Raw genomic sequence first — 14846 nt, 5'->3', positions numbered from 1 at the left:
AAAAAAAAAAAAAAAAAAAAAAAAAAAAAAAAAAAAAAAAAGTAAGATTTGGAGACACAAGGATCTGGTAGGATCCTACTGCTAAATTACTGCCTTAGAGGATGACATGGAAATTGTGGATGGAGAATACCAGCTGTGACTGAGGGACTGGGATACGTTTAAAAATTATGTATCTCAGAAAACTAATGAGGAATGGTTTCAGCTGAAGAAATTTCTCATGGGTTGAAAGCTAAAGGAAAGAGACGAATTATCAACCATACAGCAGGCGAAGGGGGCTGCCTTATTTATTTCCAAAGCACAGCGAGACTCAATGTGTACTTACCTGTGTTGATTATGAGCCCCGCTGAGCTTGATTATAATTTGGTCTCTGAGGTGAGCGTGCTGCGCTGGGCGGCAGGGAGGAAGAGCAGAAGGAATTTGTCTGTGCCAGGATCAAATGTGATTACTGGCTGCACGCTGCAACTGGGGCTTGTTTCTGAGGGTCAGGGATCCCACATCTCTCAGGTATCCTATGAGTGATAAAGCACTTGAGGGAAGTTTGGTTTTTTGGCCTGTTTCTGATCGGTTCGATGCTGTGACACCTAAGCTGTCACTTGGTCACAGCACAGAGTTGACAGAGTGAGGTGATGTCTTTAAAACACAGCAACAGCTTGGTAATAGCTTCATACAAAATGGAGAGCTTTGCCATAAACTAACTCTAAAGCAGCTGCCCCACAGACATGGAGGAGCTGGAAACTGCTTTAACAGTGTTTCTAGTTAGAGCCCCAGTAGTTTATGGAAGGGATTACCTGGTGTGATGTCTGTGCTAGCAGAGCTCTGGGCTCAGTGACACAGGATGAGCAGCACGAGCAGGGATTTTGGGTATGCTGCAGAGGGATTTGGGGTTTGCTGCAGAGACCTAAGTGGGTTGTGGGGAAGAAAAGGTCTGGGCAAAAACAGGGCAGTGAACCCTTGGCTTGTAGGATCACTCTTGGTAGTTCTGGAGCCTTCGATGAGATTTTGGCAGTGAAGGGGTGAGCTCGTTGCTGCTCACATTCTGAACCTCTGGCTCTCATTTCTCCTCCTCTCCCTTCCCCTACTAATGTCTCCCAAGGGAAACTTCCTGCTGCAGTAAAGGGGAGGAAAAAACAGAAGGACAAAAGCAGAGGACTGGGGGATGCCGGGCGCAGAAGCAACTCCAAGGGGCCGGCCTGCTGGAGCAAACTCAGGAATGCTGGTAAGGGAGTGGCAGTGGGGACAGACATCCCTGCCTCCCCACTCATCCAAGCTTGGGTTCCCATCGGCCAGTGGGAAGCTGCACAGAAGATGCAAGTAGAGGATGTGCCCCCAAATCCCCAGCGACTTTTGAGCAGCAGGAGGCTCTTAGGAGTCCCAGGAGGCTCCCTGGGGACCCAGCATTTGAGCCTGTGTTGGGCGGTCAGAGCARCCCCCTCAGGGCGTGATGAGCAGCTGGAGGAGATGAAGGCTCTGGGAGAGGCACCGGTGAGGGGGATGAGGGTGAGCAGCCTGCATGAAGCAGCYCCTGGAGGAACAGAAAGGAGCAGTGTTGAAGCTTTTTTAAACCCTTCTGTGTATGCATGTGCACACGAACGTTTGTGTGTGAGCATGCATGTGTACATACACTTACAWATGGGCTTAAACTGACATATGTGTGCAGGTCTGCATCAAGTGGAATGTGGGTGTTTTCCAGCGTGAAGTCTGTCACAGGAGTTTTGTGAGTAACCTCTAAATTCGTACAGCAAACTGAAGAAACTCAGTGTTGGGGTCCAATACAAAGTGTGCTTGCTAAGTGTATGAGGTAAGAGCTGTACAGCTGAGGCACCCAAACAGGCTGATGGCTGTGAATGGATATCAAGGGTGGAAAAAGATATACTGTGACTTTAAAAATCAGTGTAAGCAGGTCCAGGAAATAAAACTGCAGCGACTGCTCCAGAACAACATGCTTACAGCCTTGTAGCACAGTTACATTTATTTGGGTTCCCTACCTGTGCATTCTCAGTGCTGAAGAATGGACTCAGACTGCTTCCAGCTTTCCCCTCTRCTGTAAATTGCTGGAATTTATAGCACTTGCTCAGGAGACTGTGGTGATTTCCCTGTTCCATATTTAACCCATGTTACCCAAACCACCTAAACTCCATCTGATTGCAAGTTGTATGAAGAAAAGTGGTATTAATAAAGTCAGAGACAAGTCTCTGGAGGGAGTGGCCAGCATGAAATGGTAATCCTGCATCATACAGCTGTTTTCTGGGTCAGCCAGACCCTACAGCACAGGGCTGGTATTCCCAGCCAGCTCCAGTGTCACTCAGGCAGGGATTTCCACCACAGTTTTATCATCAGCTTCTCAGGGTTGTGAATATCCCTTTCTGAATTTTGCATGGGCTGGTAACATTTCATTTTGGTTCGAATCTCTAGCCCTGATCACCTTCCAAATGGCTCTTCAGCAGGCAAGAATAGGAGAAGGGGCTGGAAAACATTACTAAATATGGCTGTGTTTTCTGATTGCTACAGACTGTGGGATTAGCGGCCCCTTCTTGCCAGCAGCCACAGCTGAAGTTCCCAAGGTCTGAAGACCACTGAGGAGAGCTATAGTCCAGCCCTCCCCTGGCCTTTAAATTTGCTTTTGTTTGTTTGTTTTGGGTTTTGTTTTCCACGGAAAATCTGCAACCTATTGTGYGGGCTAGCAAACTTGGCACCCTCCAGCTGCCTATAAAATTGCATTAGGCATTTATATTTCCTGTAGTGGATTATGCGTTGTCTGGATTTCGGATGATTCTGGGTGAGAGGCTTAGCCTTTTTCTTTTTTTTGGGGGGAAGGGATCTACAAATTGCATTTGAAATAATTTCACCTTCTTGGAAATAGGAGAGCAATGGCAGTCGGCAGGGCAGACAGATGTGTTCTGACACGGATGTAGGCAGCTTCCCTGCCTGTGACAATCAGAGTTGCTGCAGCCCTGTGTGCAAGGCATAGGCACCACCAGAGTGCTCATTCTGTCCAGAAGCATATCAATAACCTCATTGATTGCAATGATATTTCTCATGCTTAAAGTTAAGCAAGTGCTTAAATGTCACGCTGAATCACAAGCAAAGGATTTCTTTGCACTCTCGCAGCGTCGGTTCTCTTGACCCAGCTGGCTCCATGTGCCCGCACACATCAGGAGTTTATCTGAAATCTTAGTATTTGTGCAGATGTAGCATACACAAAATAAGGTGGTTTTTTTTTTTTTTTTTTTTTTATAAACTGGAGGCTGACTTACTCTGAAAACATCCACTTGGCTCATACATAGAGTATTTATTGTGCTTTACCACCATTTTCTAATTTGGAGCTGAAGCCAAAGAGGCAGTAACTATTTTTAGAGTGGAGAAATCACATTGGGGAAAAAAAAAAGTGTGTTTCCAAATCTTATTTGAAATCTGTGCTGTATCAGCAGCAAATACACTGTGAAGGGGTAATATCAGATTGCAAGTGCTTCTTGGTACAATGTTATCATAAATTCACRGGGCACTTTTCTGCACGAAGGAAAATCGATCATCTTTTGCAGCAAATATACAATCTCAGGGCACAATTTTGGAGTCATGTTTATGGGAGAAAGTGCTGCGTCTCACAATCCCTGCGATGCGAATGCTGGACTGCCGGATAGCCAGCAGGTGGAGTCATCTGTAATGGATGTGCTGTGGTCTGGAAAGTTGAGTAAGTACGGCTGGACACGTGGAAATTTCAGTTGGAAGTTGAGACCAAGGAAAATACAAGGAATGGAACTGGAAAATCGTGAACGTGGCAGACATAAAGAGCTAAAACTTTAGCAGCAGTGGAGGACGGACCTGCAAAATGTTTGGAATAGTGAAAAGCTGGAGCAATCCTGGAAACACTCTGTGGCTTGGATCCCGGGGCGTAATTCATGCTGTTGTAATTTGCACAGATGGCGGATGTCTCAAGGGAAGGCTTGAACAGCTGGGAARCATCAGGGTGTGGGCCAGCTTCAACCACACACCCTTTCTTCATCCCTGAATCAGTCACAGAAGTGAAAGGTGATACCGAGRTTGCTGCAGAAAGTATCTGCAAGCTGTTTTCTGCGCTGGGAGACAGCTCCTCTTGCAAGTGAATCCTGTTAAGGACCAGCTTAGTTTGGCATTTTGTGTGTAAGAATGCACTTTCAGAAGCTTTTTAATAAACCAATTAGGGAGGAAGAATCAGCCTCAACTCTAGAGATCAACCGTGTAGCAAACTGAGCTGTAGCAAAAGGGCCCTAATAAACAGGGTGCTTCACTGAGAATGAACAGGAGTTAGGTGATAACCCCTATTCTGTTTCATGATGTGCTCAGCCRCCACACTGAATGATTTGCTTTGTCCTTTGCTCTATCTGCCTCTTACACCAGGAGTGGACGTTTCCTCCAGCGGGGCATTTGCCCTTCTCAAGCTTCGAGGCCTCCAGCCTGTTTGGAAAAGCGCAGTTGCAAATAATGATTCATACTCTCTCTTTCTCTGTGTGTTAGCTGAATAGTAATGCCAGGCTGCTACAGATTGGTGTCTGAGAGAAAAGAGGGTGGCACAGCCCTGAGGGGCTTCAGAGACACAGCTAGGGATGTTTACCCAGCCCACGGGAGGATTGAATAGACAGCAGCCACTGCTGGCCCATTGATGCGGACTCCAGCCTTCAGYAATCTCTGCTTCACTCATGACAGGCAGCCGAGGGGAATAAGTGCCAGGTATTTCSCCAGTATGGGATCTCTGGCATCCAGCGGGTAGGGGAGAGCCAGTGTGGTTTTAGTCTTCTGATCTGCAGCCCCATGAAGGGAGGTATCCTGTAGTACCTCTGTGGCTCACACTATTTATCTTGGTCATTATCTCAGCCCTATTTATCTGGTCCTATTTTCCTGCTGTCTCAACAGGAAAACAAGAGTCCTTTCATCTCCCAGGCACACTCTTCACACAGCTTTCTGCTATTATACCTTTTGGGGATATAGTGGGATGCCCTTTCATGTTTGAAGTGCTKAAGGGCCTACTTTATTCTCCATACCCCCAGGCATGAGCAGAGCAAGCAGATGGCATTTTTATGCTAACCTGCATCCATGCAGGTAATTGCATCTGTGCTGCAGGTGCTGTCCTGCTTTAGCAGCATGGGGACACCTGAAATGCCACRCCTGCTGTACAGCCTGATGCCCCACAGAACCACAGACCAAGCAAACAGCAACGATCAATGTGCTGCAGTGATGTTTGCAGGAAACAGGAAAATGAGTCAGGAAAGTTTTCTCTGAGCTCTCCAGTGGATTYCCATCTGCTGACACTGCTGCCTTGCTTGGAGGCGTTTGCTGAAGCCAGGTGTCCTCATTGCAAGAGGTGACACTGGGAAAAGAGCGGGTGCATTGTGGGTGCTGGCTCAGTGACTGACAGCTGCCAGCACCTTTGCGTCACAGTGACCTATCGATATTGGCCTCCTGCCACTGCTTGGGCACTGGCATCCTCCTCGCACATGGTTTGGTCCAGGTGGCAAAGTCTTTGAACTTTACTGACTTAGGTTATACATTTTTAGCTGTGTGCTAATCGGTTACAAGAAAAGGCAGCTACTGCTGGTAAAATTTTGTAGCGAATTGCTGGACTGAGATAAGGAAGAAGAAACATTTACCCACACTCATTACTACTGAAAGCTGCATGGCCACTTCCTGCGAAACCAGGACCAAAGTCCAGGCTGAAACTTTACCTTGGCAGCACTTTGTTACCTGTGGGAGTACTGCTGTGAGGAGGAAGAACATTTGGCTTCAGAGGTTTGTGTGACTGGACAGCAACAGCAGGAATGAGCAGGACTGGGCAAGGCACTAGAGACCCCACCTGGTAGACAAWATCCTCCATGGAGTGGGACAAAGCTGCTTCAGGCTGAAAGGGCAAGAGGGAGCTGGTCAGCAGKGTGAAACATCGTGTGTGGATGGTGGAAGCAGCAAGAAACAGTTCTCAGTTGTGGTGGTGAAGAGGAGAGATTTGCTATATGTACTTCAAATGTCTTCGAAGTGTCTCCAAATTATGTCTATGCCTTTGGGCCCAACACTCATAGCCAAATTTGTGCCTCTCTTCTTGCCTGTGCCTTATAACGTGCATGAGTCATTGCCTCTGCTCCATTCAAGCACATTCTGGGACCCAGCCCTTTGTACTTTCATAGATTCTTTACACCCAGCATCCCAACGCCACCTGATCTCTCCAGCCCAGTGGGAGCACCAGCACAGGTTTCTCCAAGGAATGTCTTCAGAAGATATCCTTCTGGGGGAGGAAACTACCACAATTTTATTCTAAAATTATATTAATCTGTTCAGGATAGATTCTTCATGCCTGCTTCTGGGAGCTCTCTGGAAGGATAACATTTCTTAGGACTGCCTCTCTTTGATCTATCAAAGACAAAGCACTGGTGAGCACTCTGCAAACTTGTCCATGAAATCACAGCACACGGAGCCTTTGGCAAGAGCGCYGTGCAGCAGTGGAAGGGTTAACAGAGGAGTCAGCTGTCTGTTTAGTATGTCTCAGATGTCACATACAAATACCTTAAAGGCAGCTGAGTTGTGTGAAAGGAAATCAATGGATTAAGATTGTGTCTCAGCTCAAAAGCTTTTTGTGACTTCAGGAATGCCTCATATCCCATCTGTTAAATGTAGATAATACCTATCCCACAGACATGAAGATAAATAAATCTTAATTTAAGAGGAAATTGAAAGAGGTGGAGAAATAGTAATACGTAGTAACACAGCAGTAATGTCAGAAAGCACACAATGGCACAGAGCATGGCGGTGGCAGCTGCAGGTCACTTTGGTACAAGGTCACAGGACCGCCCTCAGCTCTTTTCACCTGCACCATAACTGAGGCTGCTCTGTGCTCCGTGGTGGTCCCTGGCTTCTCCCCTGGCAGGCTGCAGACCGCAGCCAGCCAAAAATACCTCACCAAGGGACGTGCATATGGCACTGCCAGCTCTGCCAGGAGCTGATCTGCAGCACAGGGCAKTTGCACACAGGATGTAAGGGAGAACTGGGAGCAGCTTTGGCACCTGCATGGCAGGAGACAGTGGAAATGGAGTTAGGAGAAGGTGAAGAGAAAARTGGAGGCTGGGCACCATAAAGCGACTCCTTTCTTTGATACCCCYAAGGGAAGTGTCAGACAGTTACCACACTGAGAAGAGTGCTCCCAAGTACACACACAGATTTGTCTCCAAACTGTTTATTCCTAAYTCATCTGAAGGATGAAGCCTTCGGACAAGTTAGGTATGGCTAAGGCAATACTTTAACCTGGACCCCTCATGTAGAACRCCTTGTCAAAATTAGGGGGGAAAGATAAATACAGAAAGGCTGCTTTTCTCTCTATGAGCAGCATCCCAGTCAKGAGAATTTCAGCTTCTTTCCAAGCTAAGAGTGGACTGAATGTGTTCCTTCAATGTTGTTTGACAGTCTGGCTTATTTTATCAAACCCAGTCAAGATGAATGAGATGTGTTTACCCTTAGTGGGTGAGCAGACAAAAGCTGCATGTAATTGTCTTCTGGGAGCCTGCCACTCGGTGGGGATTTGCAATCATTTTGAAAAAAGAGATTTCCCCCGTCACTGGAGGAGACAAGCTGGCACCTCAGCACAAAACATACCACTTAAAATAGCTTTCAATGTGGCCCTGAAAACTATTTTTRGAGGAGAAAAAATGTGGTGTAAGGGAAGACTGGAGTCATGTATGGTAACTGTCACTCAAACCCAAAGRCTCTATAATTTCATGAAGATCAACAGATGTAGCATGTACAAGGGATATGGGACATCAAGATAATCTAACTGGTCTTCAGGCTTTGTTACACAAGATGATATTTGAGAAATCAAGAAAGGCTTCCCCAGTGTGCATTGACTCACACTGACCACCTCAATTTTTAGTTTTCTCCTTTTTCTCCAAATTGTTGGCAGGCAGAAGTAGAGTGTCATTTCCATCCCATAGTCAAGCCAACTGCAGATTGGAATTTTGATCTGCGTATTGTCCATCAAGTTGCCATGGCTTCCAGACTACTTTCAGGACAATACAGCCTACCTATGACTTCCTCATTCTAGAGCAGACATTGTCCTTAGTGCTACCAGATAGCAGCTGCATAATAAAGTCAACTTTATGTTGTGGYTGGGGATCACAAATTTGTTTCTCAAGATCAAAAACGTGGGCACATGAAAGGGCTGAAAACCGGCTTGCAGACTGCTGTGTCCATCTGGTTGGAAGTCACCCRAAGCAGAAATAATGAGGATATATATATTTATATGTGTATAAATGCAGSAGAAGCCCAAGGAGGTCATTAGGGACAGGAAACCAGTTCAGCCCCTTTCTCAAGGCATCAGATGTGCTCTGGGGCTCTGAGGTGAGCCTTGGAGTGAGGTGCAGGTAGCAGGCCTGGAAAAGGCCGGCAAGAACACAAGGCACTGAGTGRTGTGAGGTTGCACTGAGCAGCACATCCCTTGGTGCTGGATGCTCTTGAAACGGGGGGTTAAGCCAGAACCCCTCGCCCCAGATTCGCTTGAGTTCCTTACTGGAAGAGCTGCGGAAACTTCATCCCGAAAGGCAGCCCTGCGCCAGCGGGGCCGGGACCAAGCCGGCCCATGAMGGGGAGCCCGGCTCTGCCCGAGGGGCGAGTGCTCCACACTCTTATGGCCAAMGTGACCGCCGCAGCCGCACCAGGGGTCCCGCCCTCACCGCGGGCCCCCGCAGGGCGGCATCGGCCCGAAGCACGGAGCTCCCGGCCCAGCCGCACGGCAGAGCACAGTGCCGGGGGAGGCTCAGCGGCCCGGCGGAGCAGCGGCCATTTCCCGCCGCCCCGTGCGGCTCCACGGCGCCCAGAGCCCCGCGCCGGCCCCGCCCCGCCCCGCGCTCCGCCTGCGCCCCGCCCCGCCCCNTGCGCCCCGCCCCGCCCCGCCCGGCGCCGCCGCCGCCGAAGGTTTCCGAGCGGGGGTCGCGCTGCTCCGGCGGCGTTTCCGGAGATTGCCGAGGGGCTCCGGCCCCTCCCCAGCCGCCGAGCCCGTGACCGAGGCGCTCCGGTGGGTCGGAGCCCGGCGCGCCCGCTGCTGCTCCGGTCGCGGCGCGGGGCTCGCCGCCCTCCTCCTTCTCCTCCCGCTGCTCGCGCTCCTCCGGCAGCGCCGGGCGCCGCGGTGACAGAGCGGGGCGATCGCGGCGGGGGGCGGCCGGGGCTCCGGCGGCGCGGATGGCGGAGGGCGGCCAGCCCCCGCAGCAGCAGCAGCAGCCACAGCCGCAGCTCCTGGCCGGCGGTGGCGCGGGGTCCGCCCGCGGCGTGAAACGGGAGTCGGAGCTGGAGCAGCCCATGCCCGGCCCGGACGGCGCGGAGGGCGGCCACAGCAAGCGGCTGCGGACGGAGGCGGAGGCCGACGGCGGCGGCATGCAGGTAGCGGGCCGGGCCGGGCCGTCCCCGGCTCTCCCTCCCCGGGGCTCGGCCGGACCGGGCCGCGTTTGATTTCGGTTCGCGGGATTCGGTGCGTTGCGCTCGGGCGTGCGGCCCTTTTCCCGCGGGCAGCGAGGCGAAGGGGCTGTCCCCGGGCTCCCCGGGCCGAGCCGGGCGGCTCCCAGGGGCGCAGCCCAGCACGTGGGACGGCGGCACGGGGCCCTGGGGAGCCGCCGCCGGGTCCGGCGCCCCGATCACCGCCGGTCAGCCCGGAGAGGCCGCGGTGCCGGGGCCGGACGCGGGGCACCGGCAGTGCTCCGGGGCTGGCGGGTTTACCCGCGGCGCTCGAAGCTTGTACAGCACCGGGAGAAATCCCAGGTGTTGCCTAGGAAGGGGGAGAAGCGGGGTAATGGGGAGTCTTCCAGCTTGGTTCAGGATCCCATGTTCTTGTCGTCTCCTGCCAACGCGGTTTTACTGTCCCCAAAACATCGCTCGTTCCAGGTGCATTGGCGTTTGTGTTTGTGGGGTGATGCTGCCAAGGTATTTCTGCCTCCCTTTGTCTGGGTGTTGTGGAGGGTTGTTTTATTATGGCAGTTGCAATGGCCTTTTCTGCTTCTGTGTTAAGAGTATATCAGAGCTCTTTGGAAGCAGCGTGATTTATTCCTCTGAACTTGTTTCTCTTCTCACCTTTTTTCGGGTTGGTAAGTACTCCTGGGTTTTCAAGGGGAGCACTTTGTTCTCTCCCTGGCGCTTCTCATCAAGATGCCAAGTGCTGGCCATCAGTCTTGCCTTTTTACTTCCCAGGCTGTCCCCAGTTTTCGTTGTCTAGAATTAATTATTTTTTAAACAGCTTGCAGCAGCAAGATTTTGTCTGTGGTTCTGTCTGGTGTTCAGCCTCTCACGGTGGTCTCTCTACCCTACAACATCATGTTTTCCCCAGCGTGATGATGTGGCCTAAGGGTTTTCTGGTGCTTGTGCTCTCCTAAGGGCCAGTGAAAGTCACGCTGGGCTCTTTATCCCTTGAAATAGTGTGTTCTCCCACACTTAGGTGTCAAGTATGACTCAGACAACGTACAATTGCAAGGAGAAAGATGCTCAGCATGATCAGATGATCGAAGGAGTGTTCATATGGTGTGTCTTGCTCCGAGTTTAGAATGAATGCACAGACACGGTGGCATGAAATTCTTCCAGCTCTTCAGAGTTGAATTGAGGCAAAGGTCCCATGTAGTTATAGAAGATGTGCCAGTATGCCTTACATATAGTGGTTTAATTGGTTGATGTTGATGTAAACCAGGATAAATCAACTTAAAATTGCCCAGGAAGAGATTTGAACTGCTTTAACGAAAGTAAAGTGAGTTTTGTTTTTAATTACAAATGAGTACAATTTCTCATCAGATAAAAAACTCCCCCCTTTATTTACATTGGAAGATGTTTTGCTGTCTGTTCAATGAGTAATGCAGATAATTGTAGATAATAATGCAGCCCCATGGCTAAATTCTTCAACAGTGTGTCTGTGCAGCAGTGTGTGATGGTGGTAGTCATGATATTAGGTGATTGATTGTGGAATTAATTAGCAGAAAATTGGGGTTCTGTATCAAATAGTGGGAAACAGTGGAGAAATTAGGTGCKGTGCAACTAGTAGAGTCCAACTTTTATGTGTGTCTATAGTCAGTATAACTATTCTTCACATCAATACACCAATATTGTATTTACTTGGCATTCTTAGTGTAATTTTAATCTTTGCATATGTATGCACATGGATAAGATTTTTCAATCTTTTTAATATAAAGGATGAAAATAAACATATATATGTGTGTATGTATATATGTGCAAATAGGTACCATTATTTGGAACTAAACGATCTTTAACGTCCTTTCCAACCCAAACCATTCTATGATGCTATGTCCAGAAGTTTCCCTTGGCTTTTTATTTTTAAAAACTGTAGTTTATGTATTTGGAGAATCTTCTTGTGTTTGTGAGCAAGAAGTACCAAATTTGAAGCCAAACTTATAAATAATATCAGTGGTAAGAAAAATTTGGTCTTTAATGTTTGGGAAATTGGTATCTTGTACTTAAAAGACAAAACACAAGATTGCCTTTCATGAGGATTTCTGTTCAGATAGTGCCTTCTTTTGAAGTACCTTATTTTAGAATAACGGATTCTTTTTAGTAAATTCTCTATGTTTAAATATATGAAATGGTTACAGTAAAATAAAGAGCCTATTCTTTGATTTTTTTTTCTCCCTCTCATATGTACTAGAGGCTTTCTGGAAGCTGGAAATAACACCAACAACTGTTGTACCTTGTTTTTCCTGGAGATCCTGTCAATTTTCTACTTCCTGTTCCAGAGCCACAGGCTGTTGCTGTATGAACTTGGTGACCTCGTGTTTCTGGGCTGATAGGAAGGAATCACGGAATGCCATGCCCACCACCGTTTCTTCTTTGCATAACCCTTACCTACTGATGGCTCAGGATATAAACACAGCATGTAATGCTGAAATAAATCATTAAGCTGTAGAAATTACTAGTTCAGCTGTAAGACTAATAGATTTTTTTGGAAGGTCTGTTAGCATGAAATATCAGAACTAGCCAATAGGAAGGTAAGATAGTAGCTAGTTATTAAGACCTTGGGGCAGAGGGTGGCTAAAAGCTTTGAGTAGCCCTTAAATTTACTGGGCTTCTTGTTTTCTGCTGTCTCAGGCCAGCATGCTCAGACAGCTTATGCAGTTAGGGTTTCATTATCTAATCCATCTTTGATCAGGCCAGAGAAATGGTGTTTGGCCAGTGCTGATCTTGTTAGGAGGGTGGTGTAAAGCTGCTTGAGTTGGGATTGAGACAAATCGGATCATGGCTGCTATCTGCTTCTGGGACATATTTCAGTTAATCGTGGCGTGGGAGGAAAAGGTCTACCAGGAGCTGCTGGTTTTTAGCTCTCTCTGTTCCATAAGTGGCAAAAGTGAAATGCCACTGGCCATGARTGTCGCCTGGAAGCATTTGGATAAGTTTGTAAGCTTTGGTAGTAAAAAGCCCCAAAGGTACTGCTGCTTTTTAACTGTATAAATACTAGCAAGGAACTACCTTGTGCTCTGTTTGCTGACTTGGATGGTTGAATCATTTGGATCAGCTTGCTGATCTGGGTAAAAATAATGCCTAACACAGGGGAGAAAAAAAAAGTTAGCTAATATTTAAWAATATTAGCCTAAATCACTTGTGAAACTGCACTGAAATGGAGTTGTTGATGCAGCTGTATTTGCATCTTGTTAGAAAACACTGACTGCTGCATAGGTGGAAGAGAATGTACCCTTGCAGCAATCTCTCTCCTCCTCCATTCCTTGCATGATGAAAGATGAGAAATGTTGTGGCTAGCTGGGAAGTGTCCCTTTCTCTTTAAAACTGCAGACAAGGGTGTAATCCCAGGGTGCTCTTTTTGTCTTCCCCTTCCAGGTGCTAGAGGTGTACCAGACAGCTTACACTGCTGAAAAAGTTACTAAAATATCTTTCCCTTGCTTTGCATGGGGTTGAACAAGTTAATCAACTCCTTGTTCAGCCCCCAGTCTGAATTTCAATTTAACTTTTTTGTGGGGTCTAGGCTGGTTAGTAAATTAAAGTTATACCTGGTGGTAATATATGGGTAGAATTAGATGCAGTGTGTGAACAGAGCTGATCCTTGTTCCTCTTTCATGAATGACTTGTGTGCTCAGTATCCCTGAATATTTGGGAGAATCACTCTTCTTGCAACTGTGAGTATGGCCAACTGGTCAGGACAGACAGTTAATGCAGCTGTGGTCTGTGCCTTGCCCAGTGCTTATGAACCTTTAGTGGCAGCAATGAGTTGTGACTTTGTGTTGTCATTCAGCCAYGTCTGCACAGGGTTCATAAAGATGACTAGTGGTGTTGAGATCAGTCCCCTGTGACTAAAAAATGATGTAACAGATGATAAGTCTTTGCTCTGCAACAAAGTCTGYGGTTTCTTGTCCTTCTGTGAGCCAGAAGATGGTCTGTAGCATCCTCCATCAGCCTCATTCCTCTCCAGCACAATAACTGGAAACCTTGAACTGCAGTGTGCCACAGAAAGCAGAGAGTGGGGACGTGGTGCTTCATGACAAYCAGTAGTGTCCTTGTTCAAGCTGTGGCCTGCTTGTGGTGCTCCAGAGGATGGCGAGAAATCAGTCTGCTGATAATTTCTGGATAAGTTTGGTTTTACAAGTGAGAGGGCTGGCTGGGATTGTAATYGAGAAGGGGTCAGTGAATAACAGCTTTTGTGCTGTGAGGGACCCTATGGAAATCTGTTTTTTTTAGATTTTACTGAAGAGAACATCTAGTTCCAGTAAATTGTGGAAAAGCTGGGTAATCAGGTTAGCTTTTCCCTCCCTCTTGTTTTTCATGGCATGACTGTCTTTGTAAAGAGATGCAGAGTAATGCAGGGGATACAAGATATTATAGTAAAAGAAATGAAGTTCCAATCCTTGGAAGCTGACCCGTGCCTTGAATCCAGGATGAGGTTTCCAGGGATGCTGTTTCAACAGAGTATTGCTGGTGTGATGAGACATAATGAATCATCTCTAAGTTTGTTGTTGTTTCTCTGTTTGCTTTTGCCCTTTGTTTTTTTTTAAATATTTGAATGTTATGAGTTAGACTTGACACGGTCTGGGATCACTTAGAAAATCTCCASTTCATAGAAAACCTTTTGCAAATAGAATAAAAGTTGGGATTTTAGAGTTAAGAGTGCTTTAATGTTGGCTCTTTTCTTACCATATTCAGGAAAATGGAAAGCCCAAGTCAAGTATTCTGGACACTTTAGTACTCCTCCAGGCTTTCTCAGTATTTCTTTGTAGATTCCAGAGGTTTGTGTTTAAAGGTGATGGCCTTGGTTGTGAGGTTGGAAGCCAAACAGAGGTCTGGCTCTACTGGAGATGGTTTCCTTCTGCGTATGTGTATCAGCTGTAGACATAAACTTTTTATTTTTCCTTCTCAGAATTCTCATTTAGAAACACGAGTGCTCTGGTATTTTGCAGGAAGCCTAGTCTCTCCCTTGCATGCTAGCAAGGCTGCACACCTAGCTGAGTCTGGAGCAGCTCCCAGGCACATCTTGTGCAATACCCTCTGTTGGCTGTTCCTCCCAGTGATACAGCAAGCAGGGCCCCTGCCTTGCCTTCTGCATTGAGGGCTTGCACCTCTGTGTTGAAGATTGTTTCGAAGAAGTGCTGGTCACTGAAGGTTTAGCTGCTCTGCTGCTGTGCTGGCTTTGTGCTTTACTGTGATTGTGCTTTCAGYAGCTCTGCTGTGTTGAGGCTGATAGCAGGAGTACCAGAACACATGAGATGCAAAGGAGACAGCAGTAAAGTAAAATTAAAAAAAAAAAAATCATCTGCTTGATTTGCAGTAGAGGTAGGGAACCCAAAYTGAAGTTGAGACAGATCTGAATAGGATTCTGTGTGTGGTCTGTGGCCCCCTGGAAACTGCTG

The 14846-nt window shown here is 47.7% G+C and overlaps 1 protein-coding gene across 11 annotated transcripts in view; it reads left to right on the top strand.

Moving 5' to 3' along the window:
- Positions 1-8903: 8903 nt before the first annotated feature.
- Positions 8904-14846, top strand: part of RBFOX2 (RNA binding fox-1 homolog 2) — a 170059-nt gene continuing 164116 nt past the window's right edge. For all 11 annotated transcript variants that reach the window (XM_057387329.1, XM_057387361.1, XM_057387311.1 and 8 more), the window contains exon 1: positions 8904-9384. In XM_057387329.1, the coding sequence (XP_057243312.1) occupies positions 9187-9384 (198 nt within the window). In that variant the 5' untranslated portion in view covers positions 8904-9186. The remainder of the gene's footprint in view (positions 9385-14846) is intronic.

This window comes from Malurus melanocephalus, unplaced genomic scaffold (assembly GCF_030028575.1).
Source record: "Malurus melanocephalus ecotype Western Australia unplaced genomic scaffold, MMel_1.1 scaffold_17, whole genome shotgun sequence".
NCBI classification, from domain to species: Eukaryota; Metazoa; Chordata; class Aves; order Passeriformes; family Maluridae; genus Malurus; species Malurus melanocephalus.
This window is presented reverse-complemented; position numbering and strand designations above follow the sequence as displayed.